Below are 22906 nucleotides of genomic sequence, written 5' to 3' on the forward strand. Positions count from 1 at the left end.
CTAGAAGTCAAACGGAACAATCCCAAATCCTTAATTTCTACCCATACCAACACCAAATAACCAGCAAACAGATATTTGCCACTATTGCAAATAAAATAGGTAGTAGTTAGGTGGAAAAAGAGAGAAAGAAATAGAGAGGAAAAGATGAAAGAAGAAAAGGCTTTCTTTGACATACCAGATAGAGGGGCCTATTAAATAGAGAACATCTTCTAATGACTTTTATAAGTCTCAGCTGCTTGTATTAAAGTATACTTTAATACAAGCAGCTGAGACTTATAAAAGTTAGCATCATTACTGCTAGATTTTGTGTTAATTGCACTGCAGTAGTCAAAGTAGATAATGGTGTAGAGCAGTGTTTCTCAATCTTGACGACTTCAAGTCCTGTGGACTTCAAGTCGCCAAGGTTGAAAAACACTGGTGTAGAGGTTTGTAATATATTGCTAAAACTGATTTATAGAGTACAGGCCAGTATATATAAACTGACCCTATTGACAAAATTTGTTTTTTGGATTAGTTACCGTATTTTTCAGAGTATAAGATTCTCCGAAGTATAAGACGCACATAGATTTTGGGGAGGAAAGCAAGGGGGGGAAAATCTGCCGCTGCCTCCCAGCAATTTGCCTTCTTGCAACAAACAGCAAACATTACAGACAATATACACTGTTTGTGGTGTATTTCTGTGCATGTGTGCCTGACCCACAGAAATAGCGAAGAATTGGAGAAATGTACATTATGGCAGTATATTAATGCCCGAAAGTTTTCTTAAATGTAGTCACATAACTCCTCCAAAATATTTAAATAGATCTACTCCAAACATGACTAAGTCAGGGTCTAACTAAACAACAAGACACTGTTACATTTCAGACTATACTTGTACAGGAGCTGTTAAAATTGATGTGGCTTTCTGGAAGTATATGTTATTATGCTCTATTTAAAAGAAGATACAATAGCATTGGGCCTCTTCAGATCAAACATTTATTTTAAAAAGCTTCTTCATTTTGTTAAGTTTTCTAGAACAATAATAAAGCAGTCTTTAAAAACAAAGTCTAATAATTTGAACATTCCATAGACATTTATAATTATTGACTTACCTCCTTGCAGCAAACATCCTGATTAGCACAAGAAAAAAAAATCTGCCTCTGCCTCCCAGCAATTTGCCTCCCCACAGCAAACAGCAAGTTTCACTTTCAATTTCAGCATGGGCCTCCCACTCATCAGCTGTTTCAGGCTGCAGGGATTGCCATAGCCTATTGCTGCCTTCGCAAGTCCCATTTTCCCCGTTTGCTGCAAGGAGATAAATTGCTGGGAGTCAGGCCAAAGGGTGGGGGCCGGCGGGTGGGTGGGACTATGAATGCGTATAAGTGTATAAGACACATCCAAATTTTCACCTTCTTAGGGAGGGAAAAGGTGTGTCTTATACTCTGAAAAATATAGTATGTTGTTTGCTCTACATAGTTGGTACTGTAATGGACAGATGCTTATATCCAAATCATTGGTGTAAAACAACTAGCATTGTTTATGGCCAGATGCTGTGTTGTTCATTTAAAAGCTGTATAAAATTTCTTAATGCAAAATGTGGAGAATTTTATAGTTCAAAAGAATAGAGCCTAATTATGTTAATCTTTTTCTGTATGTTTCACTCTGAAGATTTCAGGTTACACTTTGACAGTTCAAGCATCAGACAACGGATACCTGCCAAGAACCAACACAACTATAGTCAATATTGATGTATCTGATATAAATGATAATCCACCCTTATTTTCAAAGGAGAATTATAGCATTATTATTCAGGTAATTCATACATATTATATTCTAGCATTTGATGTCTTCTGTTTGTTTCCTAATCTATTGGAAATATTCTACTTACAATGTAATATGATTCAACCATTAGAGGATTTTAAAACATTCATATAAATTTTAAGTAAGGCTTGATCAGTTACAGAGTCTGAGTAAGGCTTGATCAGTTACAGATCTTTTGATTATGTATGGATTTTGGGAGTTGATAAATCAGTTACATATCTTTTGAGTATGTATGGATTTTGGGAGTTGATAAATAAAGTGCCCTGAAAATGCTAACAAATTAAAAATTCCCTTCCCTGATTCCATGACTTCAGAAAAGAAGTCAGTCCTTATCCTGATTTTTTTAAGGAGATCCATATTGACAACTTTGCTGCTTTTATTTCCTTCAAAAAATTATATAGGACAAAGGGGAGGATCCTTTCATTTTCATAGGTACTTCTATGTTATTAGGTTGAGGTTGATAATTTATGCAAGTTCATCTTGCAAATGGAAACTTATTCTTTGGGGAGAGCAGAATCTCACAAATTTAGTTTTGCCAACATGAGAAATGAAGCTCTTTTGCTTTCTACTGAAAGAAACAAAGCATAGCATAATTGAAAGGGAAAGAAATTATCAAAGCTCAATGAACTGATTTTCTGATTCAGTAAGTCACTAGAAATCAGCGATTAACAAAAACAAGTGATGCTAAATGTTAATTGAGTTGAATGTTCGCACTCAAAATGTATTTGTTAAACCTTCATTGATATTCTTAAGTAGAGAGCAGCTAGACATGAAATAAATTTAACAGCATCTATAAGTTGGTTTTAATGTTTGAATTTACAATATACAAAAAGACAGCAAAGGATAATAGTAATGCTTACTGACAGTAAAATTTAAATTTCTTTTAAAAATACAAATCCAAGATACAAATCCAGGGGTTACAATTAAGAATATTGTTCTGTTGAACAAGAAAACAAGATTAAACACACTTAAATTAGCAATATCAAATTTACCCTCTTACAAATACACAGTAAAGGTGAACATAGGGCATTTAAATAAGAGATGAAAAATATTCTCATTTCCCTTAATTTGTAGCTAAAATTCCTCATTCAGATGCTTGCTTGCTTTGTGATAATAGTGTGTTTATTTGTATGGTCTCAGAAATAATATTAGTAGACATTGTAAATTAAATATACCCTGCCTGAATCTTTAATTTTACTCTTAGAGAATTTACTAGCTAAGCTTACTTACTTTTGGCATGTTGATTGTCAGAAAAGAATTGATGGTTGGAGGCCTAGTTGGGTTGCATCGTAAAATACATGAACCAAACAAAGGATAGGAAACAGTAAGCTTAGCTCTCCTTTAACTGCATCGGAAGTAAAGTGACAGAGAGATTAAAGGATTTATTTCACAGAGGGTTATGACACAGACAGGAAGTAATCCAGGATGTTTTGTTACTTTTGTACTTTAGGATTGTCCTAATAGCTAAACACATTTCATCTAATCTAGCAACCTACTTCAACAGTAGTCATTTCAGAAAAATAAAAATAAAAAACTAGAAGTCTGTTAGAAGCAAACAACCCACCCTCTCAGTATTTTCTGTTCATCCAAGCTGAAGGTTAAGTTGCATTGGATAGTATTCACTTCCTAAAAATAAATAAATTCAGAAAATACATCAATTAGATGATATTATATTAAGGGTAGAACGGAGCTAGGAAACTTGAGATCTATTTGAGAAAGGCCCAATATATTATTGAGAAACTTACACATTTTAGCAAATTTCTTGACAGCCAGAACTATTCACTACAATATATATTCAGACATTATGTACATAGCATTTTTATTTGTTTGGAGGGACTTTAACCTGTTTTCAGTGTACTCCAGAAATGTTATAATTATATTTATTATTAATTAATTGAAGATATTGAATTGGAAATTATGGAACTACCTCACCTAACCATTTTCAGAATAAGGAGGGGAAAGAGAGGTTGCAGTTACTGATTCTTACATGTTTGTACACTTTATATTCTTGTATTTTAATACTTTCTATGATCTAAAAAGGACACGATAATATGTGTAAAAGTAGCATATTTGCAGCAACCTCATTCAAAATGGAACAACTGATTGAGCTGGATCATTGTGATCAATGCTTTACATGTGGTGAAAAGTCAGGCTGATCATGTTTTCTTCCACTGTACAAAGCCAAGAAGGAAGACAAAGCACACCTGCTAAGTAATGTGCAAAAAAAAATTAAATTTGAAATCCACATGACCGGTGTTGAGTTTGAAAGATTTATCCTAAATTTAAAGTATCTGTATTATCTTATAAATAGGTTTTAGCAGGTTGAGAAAGATTGAAATATCCCATTCAATCTGAAACAATAGTTTTGAACTCAAAATGGAGCTTCTTGTTCCATTATCATGTTACATCTTTGTAGTTGAAAGTAGCTTTGCAACTACGTCCACATAAAGCATCCTTTAAGGGCTTGTGTCAGAAGATTTCTTCCCATTTTTATAGGAAAATAAGCCAATTGGATATAACGTTCAGCAGCTGGTGGTCACAGACAAAGACTCCTCCCACAATGGCCCACCATTTCTTTTCACAATTCTGAGTGGAAATGAAGATAATGCTTTTGAGATCAACCAACACGCAGTGCTTACAACTGGTATTCAGCTACAGCGCAAAGTGAAGGATCATTACGTGCTTCATATTAAGGTATGAAATGCTATAATATGTTTTTGAAATATGTTGAAATAGCTGGGCTGTGAAAGGATTAGTATGTACTAGTATGGTCAAATCAATTCAATTTAAGCTGATTTTCCAAATCATTATGACTACTACATCTTTACTATTTTATTACAATGGAATAATGTGATGGTCATTCCATTCTAATAAAATTAAGACACTGGGCTTGTTGACCCAGAAGGTTGACAGTTCAAGTCCCAAGCACCACGTGACTGGGTGAGCTCCCATTCCTGCCCCAATTCGAAAGAATGCAAATGCAGGTAATAAATAGATACCACTTCACTGGGAAGATAACAGTGTACCATGTACTTTAGTGTATAGTCATGCCAGACACATAACTACGGAAGTGTCTTCAGCCAACACTGGTTCTCTCGACTAGGAAGCAGAAATGAGCATCACCCTCTAGAGCCATACATGACTGGACAGGGGAAAATATTTACTTTTATATCAGTGGTGGGTTTCAAATTTTTTTAGAACCTCTTCTGTAGGTGTGGCCTGCTTTGTGGGAGTGGCTGGGCCATGTGACTGGGTGGGCATGGCCAACTTGTAAAATGTGGTGAAACTCACTTAACAACGCTCTTACTTAGCAACCAAAATGTTGGCTCAGGAACACTGGCATTTGAAGCGTGCAAGTCTTAAATCTGTCAGGTTACAAGACCTTTGCACCCCTAACCCTTTAGGAAAAAAAACCCAGGGGTGTTCAAACTTGACAGCTTTAAGACTTGTGGACTTCAACTCCCAGAATTCCTCCTCTTGCTCTTCATCTTGATGATGTGCGGACAGGCGGGGGGAGGGAGCTGGAACCAGTTCTAAACAGCATTGTAGATTTGTGGAACCTCTTCTATAGAAGACGTTAGAACTGGCAGGAACCCATCTCTGTTTTATATATATATAAATATATATAACCATTGATAGATTAATGGTCCATTTCTGTTCTTTATAGAAACTACATTTAAGATGCTATTATGATACTGAAGAGTAATAAAAAGGCAAGAGTTACCACTCTAGTGCAGCGGTACTATAGAACTCACCAACCTGGCCAGGGTTACATCTGAATCCTTGTGAAACTTTTTATGGAAGATTTATTTCCAGAAACCTAACTAATTACCCCTGAAGAGCAATGGAATCCCCTTACAAGGCTGAGGGGTGGCATCTATGCATATTAATGAAGAAAATAATATTGCAACATTATCAAGAATGTACCTTTCCCAGATCGGTGGCATTTGTACATAAAGCTCACCATAACATCTCATTCCCTTTCAAGCCTGATTTTGGTATCATTCCTACATGATACCAAAATAAATGGTTTCTGATGAAGTACATAATGGATTATTTAAGGAATTGTAAAATGATGCTTTGTAATTATATTAAGAAATTTCTGGAATAGTTAAGGATCTGAACAAAAATTGCTCTGAATTCTGAAAGAACAAAACACAATCCAACTGCCATCTGCTGTTTGTGGTTGTTATTGCATCCTTGATCATTTTAGTGCATTTAGAGAACATTCTGAATTTGTGATTCCAAAGTCATTTTTAGTATGTATAAATGTTTTACATATTTAAAAGGTCTGCCTTTCCTATAAAGGTTTATAATGAGTGTTTTATACCATTTTACCCCACCGATTTCAAATTAGATTAATTAAGCTATATTAAAAATGGTTTTGCGGAGGCAATTAAACTGTTTCAATCATATTGGAGAAGCTTTCATAAATGGATATTGCTGAAACCTTGTAATAGGGAGAAGTTGCACTTTATTGTCAGGTCTTCTAGCCACACAGTGAATTCTGTTGATGATGGAACACGCCTCAGATGCCTGCCAGGCTTAAGAACGAGCAATGACTTCAGATTTAAATGAATCTCTTCGTTTTGCAGAATCTAAAAAGCCACTTGCAGAACTCAAAAATAATATCCCGGATTATATATTTAAAATAAGCTTCTCTTCTATGAATTGTCAGCTTAGAAACTTGCTAGTAATGAACTTAATTTGAAACTAGTCCTTTTATTCCTATGGTTGTTGTTATTGTTAAAAAATGGGGAATCAGAAGTATTCCATTCCTCCAGAGAAAAACTGGGTAATTATCATCTGTTGCTGCCTAGGCATTTCTTTCTAAATTTTGCCAGTAATGAATGTTTCCTGTGTTCATTGAATGGTTCTTCATCACAGCTGAGGTACTAAAAGCAAATTGAACTGAATAAGTGTTATAGATACCATATTTCCCCGAAAATTAGACAGAGTCTTATTTTCTTTTGACCCATGAAATAAGCGCTTGGCCTTATTTTTGGGGAGGTCTTATTATTTTTGCGGTGCAGGAGGTCCCTTAACCTCGGTCCACGGCTAAGCTAATCCAGGGCTGGAAGTTCTGTTTCTGGCATACTCTTGCCAGCCTTAGCTGGACCTGCCGGTGTTTTTGCAGCCACCACTGAGAGAAGGGGTGCAGTAGCTATGGGTTTGCGGGAGCGGCATCCACATTCTGCGTGGATGGCAGGTGTATCCGGGGCGCGTGGGGCATCTTCCCCCCTCCCCCCAGGAAATGGCGTGGACTGACTATACATGTGGTTAAATATTTTAGGAGAGGGCTTATTTTGGGAGGGAGGGTTTATATTAGCGCATGTGCTCAAAAGCCCAATTTGACTTATTATCCAGGGAGGTCTTATTTTCAGGGAAACGGGGGTATTTCCCACTCCTTGGTAATGCTTCTTTCAAGTTCAATTTTATATTATCTTCATTAGTCCTTTGTGTTTGTAAAAATTACCTGTATTGTGCATCTTACAGTGCTTTTTAAGTTAAAGATGAATTAGATTGAGTACAAAATCATTGTTTATTCTAGGTGGCTGACAGTGGAAGGCCTCAGTTGTCTTCTGTGACTCATATTGACATTAAAATCATTGAGGAAAGTATCCACCCTCCTGCAATCCTGCCCTTAGAAATCTTCATCACAATCTTTGGAGAAGAATATGGTGGTGGTGTCATTGGAAAAGTCCATGCAACAGACCAAGATGTTTATGACACGCTAACATACAAACTGGATCCCCACATGGAATCTCTGTTCAGTGTTTCTAGCACTGGGGGCAAACTGATTGCCCACAAAAGGTTAGATGTAGGACAATACCCCCTAAACGTTACTGTCACAGATGGAAAGTTTACCACCGCAGCTGTCATTGCAGTACATATCAAACAGGTAACACAAGAATTGCTGAATCACAGCATAACTTTTCAGTTTGCCAACCTTGCCCCAGAAGAATTCATTGGTGACTATTGGCGCAATTTTCAAAGGGCTTTGAGGACTTCCTTGGGAGTTAGAAGAAATGATATTCAGATAATCAGCTTACAACCTTCCGATCATCCATCAAATCTTGACGTATTGCTGTTTGTTGAAAAGGCTGCTAATTCTCAGCATTCAACCAGAGCCTTACTCCACAAAATAAATTCGTCTGTGCCTGATCTTGAAGAGATCTCAGGTGTCCAAATCCTTAAAGTTTTCCACAAACTCTGCTTGGACTTGGATTGCCCTTGGAAATTTTGTGATGAAAAAGTGATGGTGGATGAGAAAATCATGTCAACTCACAGCACGGCTAGACTGAGCTTTGTCACACCACATCACCATAGAAGTGCAGTCTGCCTTTGTAAAGGTAAGGACTATTTATGTTATAAAGTACAGAATCAACTCTCTACACTCTTAAGCAGAAAAAATACCAAAAAGTATAGGGAAAATCCTTTGCATAAAATACAAAAATTAATGCCCTCCTATTTAACAGCCACGATTATAAGTGTAACCTTACATTGTGCAAAACGTAAAACAGTGGTAGAGTGGAGAGACCAAGCTTTTGACCTCACTATTGTAAATACCCTTTCCCCCAAATCACAGCTAGCAGTTCTATCCCTAAGGATATTCAATGTGGGCCTTTAAGAAAACATACATTCATGGTGTGACTGGAGAATTGCAACTCCTAGAAAATTCTGCCTGCGGCTCCAAAGGATTTGAAAATGATAAACAGTGTATGGTTTACCTAGATAACATAATTTATGAATTCTGTAGAGGGATAAGGGGGGAAAAAGAGTACAATCTCGGGTGAGTAATTTTCCCAGCAGAATTTGATCTGATAGCAATTTACAACTGATGGAATGATGGCTGGCTGGCTGGCATATTCTCCTTCCTCCTGCTTTCTGACAGCTATCATTTTCATCACCTGTTGTGCCTGAGCAAAATTAGGATCAGAGGTTTAGGTGCTCCTGCTTGAAGTATTACTGAGAGGTGGAGAGGAGAGGCAGGAATAAAACTAAAGTTATGCTCTGTTATGTGTTTCCCAGATGGAAGATGCCCGCTGATGAACAGTATTTGTGAGAGAAACCCATGCCCTGAAGGTACTGAATGCTTAGCTGACCTTCAGGAAGAGAAGTACTCTTGTGTTTGTGATGGAAGCACTGCCCCCCAGTGCCCTGGTAAGGTTTTATCACTTAATCCTCTTTGTCTAATTCAGATACGGTCTGCAGTTGGTAAATCCTGGTTTGTGGTTTTCCTTTTAAGTATCAGTTGGACAAGCAGTGACTTTTACTGGAAGCAGTTATGTGAAGTATCGCCTCATAGAAAATGAAAACAAAGAGGAAATGAAACTCACTATGAGGCTAAGAACATATTCTACTCATGCGGTTATCATGTATGCTCGAGGAACCGACTATAGTATTTTAGAGGTATGTAGCTCCAAATTCTGAAAACTTCTTAAAAGTTTTTTTTTATTTGAAACACTTAAAACACATTGATAAAAACATACAAAACTTACAGACAGCACTGGAACTGTACGTTCCTTCTTACAGCAGATATCAGTCCGTACCTCCTTACAAGTATTGTTTCCCCCTCTATACATTCTAATTTTACATTTATGGTCCTTTTATTTCTTACGCCTTTATTTAATACTTAATAGTCTATGTATGGTCATTTGTATCAAACAGTCATTATTACCGACTTATTTATTGTATACTTATCCTATTGTATATCTTTTTCTACTTTTGTAAATCTTACTTTTCCTACTTTCTTATCATTGTTTCCTAATTCTTCTACAGTACATTCCACAATTCCCAAATTCTTATTTCTATCATCTAACCATTTGTACCATTTTTTCCCAAACTAAATAGTACTCTGTTTCCTCCTTTCCTTGAATTTCCTTGGTCAATTTATCCATCTCCGCACATTCTAAGATCTTCTGTGTTATCTCATCTTCATTCGGTACTGTGTTGTTCTTCCATTTCTGTGCATATGTTATTCTTACTGCAGTAAATGATATGTAGAATTAGGTATAGACTCTCTTTACTGTAATTTGTTGTGGTTAAACCTAATAGAAATGTCCCCGGTTTCCTGAAAACTTTTAATTATCAAAAACCTTCTGAATTTCATTCTGAATCTACCTCAGATCTAAACTGCTGCAGACTTAGAATAATTTACTGGATTCCTATAATTTAATCATCAGGTGAATACTCTGCGTTAGCAAGTGAAATGCTTTAGATGGTTAGCTAAATATTTAATGCTTTTTAGAGTATGCATTTTTATCTTCCAGGCTAATAACCTTTTTGAACAAAAGTACTCACAATATTCTTTAATAGAAGTAAGAAGCATAGTGGAAAAATAAATACAATAGATAAAGAGAAGAGAAAAACTGAAAGATTCAGAATTACTGAGAATTTACCAGCAATGACTAGGAATTTTAAATGGCATTAATAATTCCACTTAGATCTTTAAGCTTATATTCGTAAATATTCAGATATCATTCTACATAATTGTTCTCATTTTAATGTAGTAAGAAATAAAGCACTATAATTAACTTGTAAAGTTTATAAATCATTAAAAAAATTGTCTTGCATGAAAAATGAGACATGAATTACAGTATTTCTTAGTTAACAATGGTAATTGGGACTGTGATTTCCACCACTAACCGATGCTGTCATAAACCATGACATGATGTGGCTGTATCAGTTAACAACAACAGTCCTGGCAGCCCCCATTGCTGTCATCAAGTGAGGTTAGTGAGTCATTAACCTGTTTCCAACTTTCTGCCAGTTTCCAACAAACAAAATCAGTAGGGAAGGTGGCAGGAAGTTGCAGCTCCCAGGGGGCTTTCAAACAGGCTAGCAGTAAGGTAAGGCATGGTTTCATATAGTGCAAGTACAACAAGGCTTGGGATGGCTGCTATCAGGTGGGCAGTGGTTCAGCACAGTGTGAGTGCACGATAAGGCTTAGGGTGACTGCTGTGAGGCAGGTGAGGGCATAAGGGTCGGGTATGGCACAAGAATAGTGATGCTTGGGGTAAATTCTGTTAGAGAGAGGAGGGTGTTCAAATACTCAATGCAGCACAAGCACAACAAGGTTTGGGGTTCTGCTTTGGGTTGTGAAATGGTACATAAGGTCAGTATGGCACAACCAGAGAAAATCTGGCCGGGGGGGCTTGCTACTGGGCATGGGAGATTTACCTACGTAACCTGTAACCATCCTGGCTTCCCCTGACTTTGCAAATGGCAAATATATGACCATGCAACTATTTTAAATGCAAGCCGGTTGCCAAATTGCAATCATGTTGCTGGGACAACTGAAACTTTTGAGTCGTAAGTACGGCTCATTCAGCACTGTTGAACTTTGAATGGTCATCAACCAAGAATGGGTGAATCTCAGTGGTGTTAGATCAGTGTTTCTCAAACTTGGCGACTTTAAGTCCTGTGGACTTAAAGTCGCCAAGTTTGAGAAACACTGTGTTAGATGAAGCTATGATTATATAATCTGACCACAGTTTGGTGCCCTCTGAGAGGATGGGCTATCAAGTTTTAGAACTGAATTCAGAAATCTAGTAGTTGCAGTTCTTAAAGATTTTAAGCATTATATCTAAGTAGGCTGTTCACATTCAACATTTTTGTAAGCAGAGCCAATGAGATGTCTTCATGGTTAATTGTTACCTTTCTTTTTTCTTTTAGATCCACCATGGGAAACTTCAGTACAAATTTGACTGTGGAAGCGGTCCTGGAATTGTGTCTGTGCAGAGTACTCAAATCAGTGACGGCCAGTGGCATTCAGTGTCTCTTGAAGTGGATGGAAACTATGCTAAACTGATTCTAGATAGGGTACACACTGCCTCTGGTATTGCCCCGGGTACTCTCAGGACACTGAATTTAGATAACCATGTATTTTTCGGTGGTCACATTCGGCAGCAGGGCATGAGACATGGAAGAAGCCCACAGGTTAGCAATGGCTTCAGAGGCTGTATGGATTCCATTGTACTCAATGGTCAAGAATTGCCCCTAAATAACAAACCTCGGAGTTATGCTCAAATGGAAGAATCTGTGGATGTATCTCCTGGATGTTTACTGACACCCATAGAGGATTGTTCAAGCAGTCCATGCCAGAATGGAGGCATTTGTAATCCACTCCCTACTGGAGGTAAGGTTTAGTTGTTATTGATATTTAGCATGGCTTTATTTAGAATAGAGTAGAATAGAATAGAATAGAATAGAATAGAATAGAATAGAATAGAATTCTTTATTGGGCAAGTATGATTGGACACACAGCAATTTGTCTTTGGTGCATATGTTCTCAGTGTACATAAAAGAAAAGATACATTTGTCAAGAATCATAAGGTACAACACTTAATGATAGTCATAGGGTACAAATAAGCAATCAAATCATACTAGGAAGCAATCAGTATAAATCGTAAGGATACAAGTCGCAAAGTTACAGTCATACGGTCATACGTGGGAGAAAATGGGTGATAGGAATAATGAGAAGATTAATAGTAATGCAGTCTTAGTAAATAATTTGATAGTGTTATGGCAATTTGTTGTTTAGTAAAGGGATGGTATTCGGGGGGAAAACTGTCCTTGTGTCTAGTTGTTCTGGTGTGCCGTGCCCTATAGAGTTGTTTTGAGGGTAGGAGTTGAAACAATTTATGTCCAGGATGTGAGGGGGTCTGTAAATATTTTCACAGCCCTCCTATTTTGTATGATCATAAATATAAATGCTGTCCAAGACCAATATCTCATTGCAACTTTGTATTAGTTGGAATACTTTCCAAGTAATATTCTAAATCCAGACTTTCGGTAGAACAAATAAAGACATTTTTTTTAAAAAAAAACTTGCATATCCCAGGTGCCATTCAGTTCACTTAGCCTAAATGTTAAATGTCCTGTGGAGCAACACTACTGGGTCTAGTTTTCAAAATGCTAGTTAAGTAAAACTATCTGGACTCTTTATTTATTTGTATTTTGACATTTAAAGTTTTCATAAGCTGTCAACCTTTTAAAAGGAATGAGATGTTTTATGTTCTTTTGATTGTAATACTGTAATCGTGTCTGAAATAGCTATCAATAATTACAGTTACTTATTCCACAGTAAGATATTATTAAGCTTTATTGACTGGTTCTTTACATCTTTTTAGGAGTGGTGCATCTCTGTAATGCTTTTTTAATGCTAATTTATCTAGATTTGGTTTTCAGAAAGGCTCCATTGATTGTCTTTTCTGTACAGAAAAAAAATCATTTAGTTTTGTGAGCACAGTGACATGCTTTCATTCTTGGCTTTCGTTGCAGGTTATTATTGTAAGTGTGCAGCTGCATTTATGGGTACACACTGTGAAGTAAATATCAACCCATGTGCTTCCAATCCCTGCCTTTATGGTGGCACTTGTATTTCCAACAATGATGAATTCATCTGCCAGTGCAGAGGGCTATATACAGGCCAGAGGTAGGAGGCCTCTTTCTAACTGTTGAAATAAATTTCATCCCAATATGTTTATCTTAACAGTATCGTCTCTATAATAATATCTGCTTCCACGTGTACTTCGAGAAAATGGTCTGTGTGAGCATTTATTTTGTTAGAAGCAGAAGAAAGTTTTTATGTATGTTTGAAGAAGTGAGGTACAAATGAGGACAAGCTTGCGTATATAAACATACATCTTGTTCAGTCATTCCCGTAGAGAGTCAAAACTTGCTGTGGATTTTGTGGAATTCACATTTATTGGAAAAGCAAGACTCTACCTGCAAGAATTGTACAAAAAAAAAAAGTTGAAATCCATGATATCATATCTGTTTATGGTGTGGGCAAATGCATAGGCAGGGTAAACGTTAATAATCCTGGAATCATATTCTATTTACTACACAAAACAACATTCTCTGGGGACCTGGATGAATATGCTGACATTCATAGCTCATCACGCTTGAATGATTTAAGAGGTAATTGACTATTATTTTTCCCCATAGGTGTCAGATTGGTCCATATTGCAAAGACAACCCCTGTAAAAACAGCGGCAAATGTATTGATAGCTTAGATGGACCTGTTTGTGAATGTGATGCAGGTTTTCATGGTGAGAGGTGGGTATCCTTTGTACAGTTAATGGTTTTCATTGCTCCAGTTTACATAGCATGTGGAATAAAAATTCTTTCGGGGGAGGGGAGGGTAGTGGCCCATAATGTTACCTACCCCATTTTTAAAGCTTAGTTCTATCATAAGAGCAGTGATGGGTTTCAAAAATTTGTAGAACCTCTTCTGTAGGTGTGGCCTGCTTTGTGGGAGTGGCTTGCTGGCCATGTGACTGGGTGGGAGTGGCTTGCCAGCAATGTGACTGGGTGGGCGTGGCCAACTTGTAAAATGTGATGAAACTCACTTAGCAATGCTCTTGCTTAGCAACCAAAATGTTGGCTCAGGAACTCTGGCATTTGAAGCATGCAAGTCTTAAATCTGTCAAGTTACAAGACCCTTGCACCCCTAACCCTTTAGGAAAAAAGCCCCAGGGGTGTTCAAATTTGACAGCTTTAAGACTTGTGGACTTCAACTCCCAGAATTCCTCCTCTCGCTCTTCATCTTGATGATGTGCGGACGGGCGGGGGGAGGGAGCTGGAACCGGTTCTAAATGGCATGGTAGATTTGTGGAACCTCTTCTATAGAAGAGGTTAGAACTGGCAGGAACCCACCCCTGCATAAGAGGCTGAAACATAAAGTCAACTCTAAAGATGCTCCTGGAATGGTCTCTAAATACAGAACATTCGGATCAAAGAAAAATCATATGTTCATTTGACACATGAGACAAGAACGTGATTAAATTTTATTTTATCAGTGAGTAGGTATCTCCACTGGCTTTTTCTGTGCAGTCAGCAAACCATGGATAGCAGAAGTATAATATTGTTGCTAGGGTTGAGCAACCTTTGGTTGATTTTGTTTAAAGACTTAACCAAAAAAGTACAAATAGAACTGTTTGCAGCACAAGCCAGAAAATTGCTTGAATTGCATAAAGCAAAAGTGTTTGTCGGGATAATACATTAGAATATTTGTTAAGAAAATGACGCTTGCTATATCGTATGAATTGACTGTGTTGTAAAATAGCCTAATACTATACTAATGTAAGGTAGTTTCATGGTTTTAAAATTGGAAGAATACTTCAGACAAATTATGTGAAGAGCTAGCTCTCTGGAAAAAACTTTTAATGCTGGAAAAAGATAGAAGGAAAAATAAAGTGTACGACCAGAAGTATAATTTGTTTCTGAAGTTGGGCTTTGCAGCATCCTCATGTTCCTGTTATGAAAATTCAGGCATTTGGCAGTCTGCCTGCAATTATGACCACCAGGGTGCTTCAGCTCCTTACTCCTGCCTATTTTCCACTCTACGAATATCTCCACCTTTTTGGGTGCTATACTTTACAACAAATTTCTGCTGCCCCCTGGTTTACCTTTCCTGTTGTCTTTTTCCTGCTGATGGCCTGGGATCCAGGCTGGGAAGGGGGGGGGGCATCCCTGGGATGAGTACAGCAGCATAGCAAAACCTCATCTGCCAAAGGGAACTTGCCCCAAGTATTGGCATTCAAGAAAAAAAAACATTTTCTTTCTGCTTCTTATCACTGGATTAGAGCAAATGTGCACCCTAAGACATATGTTTGCAAAAATAGTAAGTAATGAGAAACAGGAAAGCAATATGTCCCACCAAATTTCAGCATTAGTTTTAAGAGTTTTCTTCATGCTAGTAATAGCTGTGAAGAAAGGTTTTGTAACTGTCTGCCTAGAAAAGTTGTTGAGTAGGTTAGGGACTTCGTCATCTTCACCATCAGGGCAACAAAGTGCTTAATTGTGCTCAGCTGTTTGACCATTGAATAGGGGTGTCCAACTTTAAGACTTGTGGAATTCAACTCCCAGAATGAATGGCTGGTGAATTCTGGAAATTCACAAGTCCACAAGTCTAAGTTATCAAAGTTGGACCTCCACAGCATATAATTTCATCAGCAAAGATTTTATCTGTAGAACAGTTACTTTTAAAAAAATCCCATTCTGCTGTAATCAGAACCAATTACTAACTAAAGGCAATGTTTCCTCCTATCCAGAGTGCTATCCTTCCGCCCAACCATGCACTAACTTTTTTTCTTTTGCCAAAGCAGTGCTGTAGTCCTGAAATTACTTTTCGCAACAGCTATTTGTGACATACTATCATATTCCAAGCAATAGTTCCCAGATAGCAGAAAGCAAAATAGAAGAACCTTATCTCCCACTTGCTTGTTGAGATGACCACAAACCAATTGGGAAAGTGGATCAGAATGGAAGAGTAACTTAAGCAAAGTGGTTGGATGCTATAGGATGACCAGGTTTTAGTTTGCTGTGATTGGACTAGAAAAGTGAACTTATTTTTTGTTCCTTGCATGAGTTCAGATTACTTTACAGCCCATTACAATTTGTATTATAAGAATCTTGGCATTTATAAACTTGTGAGTGTGTAATCTGGATATATGCTGTTAGTATTCACTGACTCCCCCAAAATCTTTTAATGTTTTGCAGGTGCCTAACTGATGTCGATGAATGCATCGAAAACCCATGTCAGAACGGCGCTCTGTGTGAGAATACATACGGCGCTTATAACTGTAACTGTAGTTATGGATTTGGAGGAAAACATTGTATCGAGGTCCTTAACAAATATGTTTCAACTTCCTGGAACATTGGCTTAGCCGAAGTAATTGGAATAATCATTTTCATAGCAATAATCTTGGTATTAGTGGGGGTTTTCGTTGTCTGCCGCCGAATGATCAGAAAAAAGAGGAAAAGCCAACCACAATCAGAAGACAAACACCAAGGAACTACAACAGCTTTCTTGCAAAGACCATACTTTGATTCCAAACTGAATAAGAACATTTATTCTGACATTCCACCTCAGGTGCCTGTACGTCCCATTTCATATACTCCAAGCATTCCAAGTGACTCTAGAAACAACTTGGACAGAAATTCTTTTGAAGGTTCCACTATTCCAGAACATCCGGAGTTTACCACTTTTAACCCTGACTCTGTACATGGTCATAGAAAAACAGTGGCTGTTTGCAGTGTAGCTCCTAATTTGCCACCGCCTCCCCCATCCAATTCTCCATCAGACAGTGACTCAATACAGAAACCCAGCTGGGATTTTGATTATGACAGTAAGTGCTGCTTTTCTTCCTATTAAAAATGGCTTGCTGATAGGATGTTGAGACGTGTGTCTTGCAATAATATTGTCAATCATCAACTAGGAATGAAATGGCTGGGGGCAATTTAGAGTGCAAGCTAAGCATCAAGTAACAAGTCATTTTTTTTACCACTTACGTTATGTAGTAAATTATTCCCTCTGATAGTTAATTAGGATGGTTGAATGCAAGCAAAATCATCCAAAAATAGAAAACTGTTTTCTGTACAGTCGAAAGACCCTGGAAATTCAAACAGTAGATATGTATGAACTTCTGGAAAAAAAGTAATGTAGCATTGTCTCCTTTCTCCTATTCCGTGCAGAAAAAAATATACACATTTATGAGATTCCAGAGTTTGAGACCATAGAATTAAGAAAATTTCTAATTAGAGAGGAAACTTCTGGATTACGTGGAACACTAACAACAGAAAATCCATTTTTTTCCACTGACCTGTAGAGCAAAAAGGAACATTCCAGTTTCCTAGTTTCAGCTATGTTAAAATAAGAGTTACTTTAGTATTGAAAACACCAGGAACTATAAAAAGTTGCAGTGAGGAGAAAGAAAAAATATTGACTGCTCAAGCCACTTAATCGTTTTATAACATGCATCTTTTAAGAGGGGACATAGGATTTAGGGGATGTATACCATGAAATTAAAGGTCTCCTTTTACCCAGTGTTACTGGATGTTTTAGATGGAAGGGAAAGGAAAAAGGAACCCTTTCTCTGATGTGCTGATGTGAGAATCCAAAGTATGGATTAACTCCGCCTTCTTCCTATTAGAGACTGAATCCATTAAACTTTTCTGCCATGCCTCTCCTGACTGAACCCAGTTTTGATTCAGTCTTCATCAGAGAGAGATATGTATAGTAAAAGCTACTCAGAACAAAGGGATTTAACTTACTCAGAGTCAGTAGAGGAATTTATTAGCATTTGTTTGTGATTTAATTCAGCTCTTTTCCGGGTGGCTGATTACACAGCCTGTCTCTTTCGGAACAGCTACATGACGCAGAAAGCAGCAACTTCAGAAGCAATGCTTCTGGGGCGTGCTGCAGAACCGTTTGGACGAAAATCTGTTTTTGCTTCATTTTGTGCAAAAGTCAGCTGTTGAACGCTAGAGAGACCAAGGCAAAACAGCTGAGAGTCGGAAGCAGGTACTTCAAGGAGCACTCTACAGAGCCCGCAGGGAAGCTAAAGATCAGTGGTTTTGCTCATGTTCCTTTTATACTTTTTGTGCTATTTTATGAGGTAGATTGGTTTCATTCCGATGATTCTTATACTGTGGCGTTTTTCCCCCCCCTTAGCTAAGGTTGTGGATCTTGATTCCTGCCTGCCAAAGAAGCCTCTGGAAGAAAAAGAGTCTCAGCCTTACAGTGCTCGGGAAAGTATGTCTGAAGTCCAGTCCCTCAGCTCATTCCAGTCAGAGTCATGTGATGACAATGGTAGGTACACAACGGATCCTTATTGGTCATTGCTGCATCTTAGTTTTCTCCAGTTTGGGAATCTTCAGACATGTAGAATTACAACATTTCTTGTGGAATTTGTGCAGCACCATCAAAAGGGCACCAAGTTGAGGAAGCCTGTTAGAGACTTAGAGATGGTCCTTAGCTTTCATCACCAGATAGCTGTTTTACACTACACAATATTATAATATTCTATAGGAATGTACATAGTCCACATAATATACAGTAAGTTAGCTCAGTAAAGTAGTTAAATTGGTTAATACATATTCGTTTGATAGGTAATTGATGATAGATATGACCAAATAATTCCTTCGCAAAATAATCCTTTGGAAATATACGCATTAGCTGTTTGATGCTAATGTTAGGCTTTAAATGTCTAAAATTGGATTACAGCTTTATTTGTTTCCTTTTTTTCTCCCTTGCTGCTGCTGCTGCCTCAGCTCCCATATGGATCAGAGCAGTACTGAATGAAAGCAGAGTATAAGGGATTTCTGATTGTAAGTCTGATTACATAAGTAATGAAGGAAGTTGTCTGTTGGGGCTTTGTTATAAATGTTTTGCAATCTGCTTTATGCCACGATAAAGACTAAATATCCCTTTAGTCTTTATCATGGCATAAATATTCCACTTAATAAAATCAGACTATAATCTTAACAGGAAAACATTCTGCAAGTTGCATGAGCCATCCACTGTATATCCAGAAAATCTGTTTTTATTTTTTCAAATTTGACTTAACCTTAAGTATTTTACCACAAAGACTACTATTTTAAAAACATTTTTTGCAAATTTTAATTAGTATATCAAAACACATTTTTTTCTGATAAAAATGACACATCTTAAAACTTCCTTTTATTACTTTAAAAAAGTAAATTTTATTGATTTTTCTCTTTAATGAAGTGTGTGTGTGTGTGTGTGTGTGTTTCTTAGCAGATAATACTTTTTGTAAAGTTGCAGAAATTTCAAAATGTGCTTCTGGTTTTTTCTCAGAAAAAATAATTTCTATAGAAATTAGGCTTTCTTTCTGTAAATCAGAATGCGGTTTCCAAATAAGTTAATATAATACAGCATGATAAGAAAAGAGCAATGACAAATATCATAATTGCAGACTGCAGATGAAAGTGTTCTGTGGCTACAAACATGACACAGCCTGCTCAGATAATAATTAAGAAGAAACAGAGAAATAGAGCTAGCAATTTGGCTGCTTATATCAAAGCATCTCCCACCCTCCATAGTTCAACTTTCACACTGTGATTTCTTTTATGTCCTACTACTTCTAGTAACAGAATTCCTTTTTCAATAGCGTCAACTTCATCTCATTTTGTATTCCACTTTACACCCAATTAAGGGTGCTTGGAGCAGCTAACAAAATAAAATGCAAAAGCAAATTTAATAGCACAATTCAAAAATGTAATTAAACCTCTCTGAAATACTGTTCCACTTTTATGCTTCCTTGTTCCCCTCTATTTCCACTAACATGAATCCTAATTGTCTTTCAGCCATTGCTTGCGTTTATTCTGAACTAGTTCCTATAAAGTCCCTGCCTTAACCTATTAAAAGCAGCCTCAATTTTATTCTGGCGTAGAAAAACCCATAGACTCTGCCTTGTCCCAGTATTTTTCAAAAGATTTTGTAAAATATTCTTGCCCTCTCCTTGCTTTCTATCCCTACTACTGCCTTTTTACCTGTCAGTTTTCCAGGTGTCACTCTAACTTTCATATAATACTTGCTAGGACACCTGTTTCTCTACATCTTGTCTGCACAAAAGATGGATTGTACTGGGTTGAATTTATTTCCCTAATAAATGGGTGCTTGTAGATACGCAGGTGGCAAGCCACAGGGGATACACAGACATAAAACATAATTTATTTGGGGTTAATTGCTATGACGGGCATTCCTCGCACTTTTTAAAACTCACTTTCTTGTATCAGTAAATCTAAAGGTGTTTCCTGCAACTTGATAGTGACCTAATTCAGACATAATTCAAAACAAATAGAGCCCAGGTGCAGTGTAGGAATTTCTTGATGATGCATATCCTGGTAAATTGATGCTTTTCTCGAAAAAGATTAGTGCAATTGTGAAAGGCCTGAACCCACTTCTGTTTGCTGAAAAGTAACAATTCATGTGTGTGATTTATAATTGCTGTATTGCATTTGTGTTTGACAATGTATTCACTAATATGAAAAGAAGAGTGAATGAGTATAAATGATTGTTAAAATGTATGTGCATGTTTCTCTTTGCAATCCATTTTTAGTTTTGGTAATCTCTGTAAGCCACTCACGTGGATAGGATTGATTGTTGATATTTGCAGGTTGAAAATGTTTTTATTCTACTGGAGCAGGGGTGTCCAAACTTGGGAACTTTAAGACTTGTGGACTTCAACTCCCATAATTCCCCAGCCGGCCAGCCAGCTGGGGAATTCTGGGAGTTGAAGTCCACAAGTCTTAAGGTTCCCAAGTTTGGCCAGCCAGCTGGGGAATTCTGGGAGTTGAAGTCCACAAGTCTTAAAGTTCCCAAGTTTGGACACCCCTGTACTAGAGACTGTAATTCACTTCAATATTTCTATATAATCAAAATGATGCAATGCTAGTGCTAATCTGTGTGTGGCAGGGAGATGTATGTTTTGTGCGGGTGTGCATAGACAATTGTTTCAAGCTTTGCATTGCATGTAATTTTTATAAAATATATAAGTCTTACATTAGTTCATGTTGACATAATGTTATGTGCTATTTGAAATGGTTGCTAATCATAGGTTTCTTTTTTAACTTACTCCTTCCATGCTTTTTACAAGCTTCCCTAGTGACTGTAATATACCTTGTCAATGCTGTTGTTGACTCGGTGGGAAAAGAAGGTATATAGTTTTCATTTTTATTTATTGCCTGTGTAGAAAACTGCATGCCCCGTATTTTAACATGGAAGATAATGTGCAATATTTGCTTTATTATTAGTAATGTGTAGATTTGACAATGTGTGCTGTATAGTTGCTGGTAGTTATTTTTAAAATAGACATCTTTATATGATTTATGTAGGAGACTAAATGAGATGTCTAATGTACCCCTGTATTATTCTGACTTGATTTCCCCAAAGTTCACATCCGCTCAGAAGCTCTGTAGCACTCAAATGGCACTAAAATCAAGAATATGAATGGTAACATTCCACAATTCTCAAGATGCATAAAATGAATGATAGCGCTGGACCAGCTGTTTGTGAAGTTCATACAATCAGGGATGTTTTGAAGTCAGATACCTATCTAAATGCAATAAATATTGACTAGATAGCTTTGAGCAGCTCCTTGTATCTCTGCCTCAGTTTACCCCATATGAACTTACATAAAGTGGGAAAGTAAATGCACTCTTAACGTAAGCTAAATCATTTCAGCCATGTTTTCTTAGAATTGCTTCCTCTATGAAAACTAGAGAGGATCTTGTCTGAGATTCTTACTTCACAGTTCTGTTCTAGACTCGGTTTTCTTTTATCTGAGCATTATCTTTGATAGTGTATTTCTTTATTACTTGAGTTTACTCCCATGCATATTGAGTTTATGGCCATCACATGTAGTTCTTAGATGGCTGCTGAAATGTCACTAAAACCCGGAGAGCCATTGTGGGAGAGTTTCTAAGAATACTGAAACAATCTGATCTTGTCAATTTTAGCAAGATCCTAAGATCCTCCTGTCATTGACTCTAACTTTATTTCTCTGATGCAGCTCCCATATGTAAATTTCCATATTGAAAATTTTTCAGTATTGGGAGGTTGAAATCGTGTTAGTGATGGTTGTGATTATAGAGAAAATTGAAGCTTCACCCTCCTGAGGAAATTCACTCAAGATTTATATTCCTAAAGCCTTCTAAATACTGTAGAACTATAAAGAGTTTCCTTTTTCTGTCTTCATGTTTAGATAGCTAATAGGATTGTTTACAACAATAGAATCGAGGCATAAAGATAACTCTTAAAAGTTTATCTAATAATGCATCTTCATCCACCATGGAAAATCTCCTGATAAATTAGAACTTTGATTGCAGGAATTTCTAGCTGAGATGTTCATAATGTCTAAATACATCTTAAGGGAACCAGATTGGAATATATTGGTGTCAATAGTAGAATGCAGATCAACAGTTTATTGTACTGATAAAAAGGCACAAATTATGAAACAGCAAGACACTGATTTATATTTCAGCTCAAGTATTCAGCAATGAAGGATTCCTCCGAATAAAGCAATCTCTTTGCCCCCACTTCTATAATAATATTGGTGAGAATGTTATTAAATGGCTGCATTCATTTTGAATAACAAATAGTAATATACATATTCATTTCCGTTCATATCCAATTCAATTCAGTTCTTTGTCAGAATTCTTTCCATTTTGTATACATTTATTCTTTACTTACATGAAAGGCATAATCCAAATGGAATAATCTTCAAATATTCTCCATTCTGCATATGGATTTCATCCCATACTGATAAAATTACTTTAATTTATTTTTATG

The 22906-nt window shown here is 36.9% G+C and overlaps 1 protein-coding gene across 8 annotated transcripts in view; it reads left to right on the forward strand.

Annotated features, from left to right (window-relative positions):
- FAT1 (FAT atypical cadherin 1) overlaps positions 1-22906 on the forward strand; it is a 489274-nt gene that overhangs the window by 118919 nt on the left and 347449 nt on the right. For 7 of the 8 annotated variants that reach the window (XR_014175910.1, XM_081959694.1, XM_081959695.1 and 4 more), the window contains exons 17-26: positions 1648-1791; positions 4297-4494; positions 7352-8153; positions 8833-8964; positions 9050-9213; positions 11479-11941; positions 13087-13240; positions 13756-13866; positions 16312-16940; positions 18266-18403. Coding sequence is in view for 7 of the 8 variants with exons in the window: in XM_081959694.1 (XP_081815820.1) it covers positions 1648-1791; positions 4297-4494; positions 7352-8153; positions 8833-8964; positions 9050-9213; positions 11479-11941; positions 13087-13240; positions 13756-13866; positions 16312-16940; positions 18266-18403 (2935 nt within the window). In the remaining variant the exon portion in view is untranslated. Of the gene's footprint in view, positions 1-1647; positions 1792-4296; positions 4495-7351; positions 8154-8832; positions 8965-9049; positions 9214-11478; positions 11942-13086; positions 13241-13755; positions 13867-16311; positions 16941-18265; positions 18404-21212; positions 21273-22906 lie in introns of all 8 variants that reach the window. The other variant, XM_081959700.1, reaches the window with a different exon arrangement.

The sequence above is a fragment of the Natrix helvetica genome, assembly GCF_964273705.1.
Source record: "Natrix helvetica genome assembly, chromosome: 7".
Taxonomy (NCBI): domain Eukaryota; kingdom Metazoa; phylum Chordata; class Lepidosauria; order Squamata; family Natricidae; genus Natrix; species Natrix helvetica.